Genomic DNA, 6,445 nt, shown 5'->3' with positions numbered 1-6,445 from the left:
TTTTCCATAGTAACCCCACATGGAAACCATTCTTCCTGTGTTTTGAGTTTCGGCGGCGGCGCGTAAAGAAGCTAACAGAAGCAAAAGTGACTAATTTGTCGCTTTTAAATCGCGTTACTGTTTCGCGGCATAGCTACTTAAGCCACCATGAAGATCGAGGAGGTGAAGAGCACCACAAAAACTCAACGGATCGCCTCGCACAGTCACGTTAAAGGATTGGGCTTGGACGAGGCCGGTAACGCCAAACAGACAGCGTGCGGCTTGGTCGGCCAGGAAGCCGCCAGAGAGGTACAGTAATGTTGATCGTATGAAATTATTTGAACGATTTACTCGGATGACTTATCATTTATGAAAGGACGAGGTTGTACGTTTGAATCTCCATTGTGCACTTTTAAGATAAAAGCCCGTGAAGTCACTGCTTCACACCACTGCACAAACCACATTATATTATATTCAGAACATCTGATAAGTTCCAATCTTTATTGAGCCAATTTTACATGAGAAACGCCTGAAATGTCTTGATTTTCTCATAGATTTACTTTGTGAAAGCTGAGCCTTTTAAGTTGATCTAAAAGCTGTTCTATGTATGGCAATGAGTAGATATACAGTTTAATTGTACCACATGCCATCTTTTAAGTTTTTCTACCTGTCCGCTTTTACATTGCTGGCATGTCCAGATGAGCGAATATAAGTTATTCATGCATTCCTAATAACGTATCAGGAGCCATCACAATCAGGCTGTTCCAAAATCTTTATGTTCCAGGCATGTGGCATCATTGTGGAGCTCATCCGCTCCAAGAAGATGGCAGGAAGGGCAGTTTTACTGGCCGGGCCTCCCGGGACTGGAAAGGTAATGTCCATACTTTCTTAAGTAGCAGTATCTACCTTTTAAATTCACACTTGTTGATGTTTCTCCTCGCAGACAGCTCTCGCCTTAGCCATAGCACAGGAGCTGGGCAACAAGGTGCCTTTCTGCCCCATGGTGGGGAGTGAGGTCTACTCGTCAGAGATTAAAAAGACAGAAGTACTGATGGAGAACTTCAGGAGGGCCATCGGTGAGAGTAGCGTTTTTGTTTTTTCTTTCCCCATCACTACGGCAACTAGAATACACAGCAGGAATAAGCAAACCATTTCATTGGTGTGGAGATAGTACCAGAACATAACTGAAAAGCCTTTTGTTACGGGCTACATTTCAGTGAATCTGTGGCAAGACTCTTTGAAAAACATGCAGTTGGTTAACTGTTAAATTGTCAGTACTGTATTGACAAAAGTTGTCACTGACAGTGTTATTTTGGATAGAAACATGCCACATTCGTAAAAAGTTTGAACAATATTTGTTTCAACTAAAATATTTTAATCCCATTTTGCCATAAGTAATGCCATAATCACAAATTGTTAAATTCCTAAATTACACAAAGATACGAAAGTAAATGGCATGTTGCTGATGACTAGCATGAAAATAAACCTAAGAAGCTTGCTGAAGCCAGGCTAATTTTACTTAAATTAGTTTTCTATAGATTTTTTGTTATTTTTTAAGAAAGGATTTGGCAGTAACACAGCATCACAGAACAGATGGTCTTTTTTTAGGACATTCCACTGTTTCTGATTTAAGTTAACAGTTTGGCTTGTTAGATAATTGTGATGTAGTAATTGGTAAAACAACACAGACCGCAGAGTTATGCGCGTTACTCTTGGTCTCCAGTTGACCCCTGAGAATCATTTTGAGAAGGGGAAATGGGCTGGAAAGTTTCCGCTGCTGATGTTACCTGTCATAGGGAAGGAAATAGACCTTTTTGTAGATGGAGAGCACGGCTGGTCCTCCCATAGAACCCGATCTCCTGTCAGTGGTGGAGATTCCTACAAGCTTGTCACCACCGTGCCAATTACTGCCCTCGCGTTCTCTGATCTGAACGGCGGAGTGTCGGCCACCTGTGAGCCCCTCCTCGTGCTGCAATCATGCCAAACAGGGGATCACTCAGGAATGACGGCCAGGAATGTTCACGGCCACGTGCACAAGCAATATCTTGAAGGGATGCCGCAGCGTGCTTTGCATGAGAATACAAAGACCCGAGTCACTCGTTGCGATCAACGTGTGCGATTGTCCCATCGACTCGCCTTTCAGGGCTGCGCATCAAAGAGACGAAGGAGGTGTACGAGGGCGAGGTGACGGAGCTGACCCCCTGTGAGACGGAGAACCCGATGGGGGGATATGGAAAGACTATAAGCCACGTCATCATTGGTCTGAGGACAGGGAAAGGCACTAAGCAGCTCAAGGTCTGACTAAAGAGATTTTTTTTCTTTTAAATGCATACCACTGCTCACCATTGTAAGTACTTTCAGTTCTTGAAATGCAAGTCAGTCTAAATAGTGACGTTTTGTAGTCAATGATTCCATGTTATTCAAAAGTCTGGCATAAATCATGAGTTGTAATATTTTTTCAGTTTCTTGAATAATTGGCGAATTTATTAGCATGATGAGGAAAACTAATAATTTTATTACTGACAACCAAATTTGACCTCATCTACACAGAGTGGGGGGGGAAGTATTTCATTTTAGGTTGCACGTGAGAAAAATGCGATTAACTGGTAATCCCCCTTCGTTGAAAACGATCAAATATTAGTTTAACACATTTAAATATTGTGCAACCCAAGTACATGTTTGAATTAAGTAAATACATTTGAAGGATTTTTTTCCCCTTTCCAAGCTGTCTATTAAAAAACAAATGTAAGTGAAAGTTTACCCATCCTTGTCGTAGCTCAAGTAGTCAAACTATTCTTGATGTTCCCCAGTTGGATCCCAGCATTTATGAGAGTCTTCAGAAGGAACGTGTGGAGGTGGGAGACGTCATCTACATTGAAGCCAACAGTGGAGCTGTCAAGGTATCACCACACACGCTCACTTGTTCTTTGCTAGGGTCAAAGAACATAATACAAGTCATTCATTCATTTGATTGAAGAGGTTTTTTTTTTTTTTGGTCTTTCATCTCTCACCTCTCGGAATGACAATCCGTGCTTCCTTCTGAGTGTTCAGGAAAGCTGCTTTTTCTTCCCGCTATCTCTCCATCTCCCAAAATGCCTCCTCTCCTGCAGTGAGGCTTGCACCTTCTGTTGACAGGTCACAATGGCGCTTCCTTTAATCGGTGCAGGTGGGCTCGTGACCAAGGGCGTAGGGCGCCACACGTGTCTCTCGTTGACAGGCCTCTCTCAGAGCACTTCATCCATCTGCCAATCATCCGGCCCACCTGCTCTACCATGGAAATACAAGAATCCTTATGCTCCATGTTTTTGCAGAGACAAGGTCGCTGTGACACCTTCGCCACGGAGTTTGACCTTGAGGCTGAGGAATACGTGCCGCTGCCGAAGGGAGACGTGCACAAAAAGAAGGAGATCGTCCAAGATGTCACACTGCACGATCTCGACGTGGCGAATGCCAGACCGCAGGTTAGCAAAAAAAAGTTTTCAACATCACAAATTTGTCTGTGCAGTCCTTAAAGTGTTTTGTTTTTGTCACAGGGAGGCCAGGACATTCTCTCCATGATGGGACAGCTGATGAAGCCCAAAAAGACGGAAATCACAGGTTGGCAATGTTGCCGTCAAGTCCCCATCTGCTTCCACACTTGCGCTTATGTTGCTAAGCCGTCCTCTCATGTTTGTTTTTTGCAGATAAGCTTCGAGCGGAGATCAACAAGGTGGTCAACCGCTACATCGACCAGGGTGTCGCCGAGCTTGTGCCCGGTGTGCTTTTTGTGGACGAGGTCCACATGCTGGACATCGAGTGCTTCACGTATCTCCATCGGGCACTGGAGAGCACTATCGCCCCCATTGTTGTGTTCGCCTCCAACAGGGGAAACTGCCTCATCAGGTGGACTATTACGACATAAAATCGTACTTGGCTTGTTTGGTGGGGAGGGGTTTTCAATAGCAAAAAAACAACAACAAAAAAACCATACACACGTCATGAGGACTCACTATAATTTCTGCTTATAGTTCCAACATGAGATTTTTGGTTAGTATGGCCGTTTCAAACTGAGTGCAACATACCAAGAATTTGGAAAATTGATGGATTTCAATTTTTTTTTTTTTAATCCTCTATTGAAAATCCGGTCAAAACATTGTATTTTGTCTGCTACTCGCAGAGCTACTTCTCATTATGCAGAGGTTGTAAATTGACAGTGCTAAAATAGAAAAGGAAAAGAAAATACTACAATCTATTCTACAAAAGTTGAATAAAATTTGATCTAAATAATCATGAAAACATTTCTAAATTAAATACAAATGTATTGTACTTTAAAAGATAAAGTTTACTGTACTGGTTTTATGAAAGTGGAAGCCATTCTTTCGAGTACCACTAGAGGGAGCACAACTACCAACACGAGTGAGACTAATGCCAGTTTTAGACAATTCCACCAAGATGGTAGCCACTTGTCACACTGCTACTATGAACCAAGCTAAACTCAGACCCCCGCCCCCAGACATACAAAATCTTGGTCCTTCAGTCTAGAGATATTACTTTAATGCACTTCCCTGTCACGATTTGCTTTTTTCCTACGAGCCAAGACTTTGGTGCTGTTTTGTGGCGTCTTGAGGTGTTACAAAAACATTGTAAGAGAAGTTTTCTTCCAACCTTGTCTCACGTTTGCACTTAAGGGGGACCGAGGACATCAGCTCACCCCACGGGATTCCGCTGGACCTGCTGGACAGAGTGATGATCATCCGCACCATGCTGTACACGCCGCAGGAGATGAAGCAGGTCAGGGGATGAACAGGAATCCTGAGCACATGCGTCTAATAGATATATACAACAATAATAACGGCTCTTTTTCCCCCTCTCAAGATCATTAAGATCCGTGCTCAGACTGAGGGGCTCAGTATCAGCGAGGAAGCACTCGCGCATCTTGCGGATATCGGCGCCAAGACCACTCTCAGGTACGCAAAAAGGCTTTACGGAAAAAAGTATTGTCGGTTTCACACCAAATTTAACCATGCGGTGTTTAGTAATTCGAGCAAAATAGCTTTTGTTGTGCAATTCACCCCCTCCCTCCTTGAAAGATAGTGATTTTGGAGATAAGAGACAAACGACAACCATATGGAATTGTGTATTCTACTGCTAGTTTTTTTGCCATCCTAAGAATACATTAATAATGAGAAATAAATAGATGTAATCTATTTTGGTCCAGGAATGTTGAACGTAAGTGTTGAAGAACAACAAAAATGACTATTGGCCTGTTTGTTGGCAGGTACGCCGTTCAGCTCCTGACGCCGGCCAGCCTGCTTGGTCGCGTTCAAGGCAAAGAGACAGTCGAGCGGGAGCAGGTGGAGGAGATCAACGAGCTTTTTTACGACGCAAAGTCCTCGGCCAAAATTCTACAGGATCAGCATCACAAATTTATGAAATGAAGCGTCACAGCTGGCAGGCGGTACTTTACCATACTGCATTGTGTTTTTGTTTTAGCTCCATCATGGCTCATTTTCTCCGTTGTGGGCATAGTTCAATGCGCTTTGACTGATTGTTTGATTTTGAACTTTTGAATTAAAAAAATTTAAAAAACAGACCTGATATTTCCCGGCAATTTAACTTTTTTTAAATACACATTTTTACATTGTCATCTACAGTGACATGATTAGACAATTTAATGCATAACAGGAATGATGACTACTTTCCTGTGTCAGCATTTTTAGGTAATATCTTTACATTTCTACTTAAAACACTTCAAACATTTTCTAACTTAATGATTGTAAAATACATTGTCTGCAAAATCCAGACAATGTTAACCCTTTTGGCACCCCTAACAAAGGTTTTGGGGAAAAAAATTACTGTTATCAATTACTTGTGGTATTGAGCATACACAAGAAACGAAAATATCCAAACATCTGAACATTATCTTTAATACAGCTCTTTTTAACGCTCATTAGATGGTGCAAATGTATGTTATGATGGTCTCACAGTCAACGTATGAAAGGGTGTTTACAAAAAAATAACTTGCCAAACAATGAGCCACAAATGTAACAGTGGTGATTGTTTACTTCCTGGCGGGTCGAGCTGAGCGCGTGTTCAAAGCCGTCTCTCCTCCTGACCTCACGCCACTGAACACGGATGGGGCGGTTTTACCCATTCTTTCTGTGGACAATTGAACACAACAAGACAACAATCAAGATATTCTGACCGGACCAGGTCTGCAGTACGTTAGTAGAAAAGAATCACTGGTAATGTTTCGAATGGAAATGGAATCGTGATATAATACATATAAGAATCATCCTGGGTGGGTTGATGGAAAACCAAATCCATGCATTTTAATGCTTTCCCCAAAATAAAAGGATAACTACACATACACACTTTATTCCACTGGGAAAACAGTCCGTCTCCCATTATGGAAGCCTTCACATCTCCCTACATGGAGCGGAAACTTTCTTCATCCTAAGCTCACTGCAAATGTCAATTGCAACCC

The 6,445-nt window shown here is 42.4% G+C and overlaps 1 protein-coding gene across 1 annotated transcript; it reads left to right on the top strand.

The window, feature by feature from the left end:
• Positions 1 to 5: 5 nt before the first annotated feature.
• Positions 6 to 5,424, top strand: ruvbl1 (RuvB-like AAA ATPase 1). The gene is made up of 11 exons (XM_052077308.1): positions 6 to 288; positions 764 to 850; positions 923 to 1,055; positions 2,123 to 2,274; positions 2,790 to 2,879; positions 3,291 to 3,440; positions 3,513 to 3,576; positions 3,663 to 3,861; positions 4,647 to 4,749; positions 4,834 to 4,925; positions 5,237 to 5,424. The coding sequence occupies exons 1-11, from the start codon at positions 148 to 150 to the stop codon at positions 5,394 to 5,396; spliced, it is 1,371 nt and encodes a 456-aa protein (XP_051933268.1). The 5' UTR covers positions 6 to 147; the 3' UTR covers positions 5,397 to 5,424.
• The last annotated feature ends 1,021 nt before the right edge of the window (positions 5,425 to 6,445 follow it).

The sequence above is a fragment of the Hippocampus zosterae genome, chromosome 9 (genome assembly GCF_025434085.1).
Source record: "Hippocampus zosterae strain Florida chromosome 9, ASM2543408v3, whole genome shotgun sequence".
Lineage (NCBI taxonomy): Eukaryota > Metazoa > Chordata > Actinopteri > Syngnathiformes > Syngnathidae > Hippocampus > Hippocampus zosterae.
The sequence above is the reverse complement of the archived record's forward strand: the minus strand, read 5'-3'. Positions and strand labels throughout refer to the sequence as shown.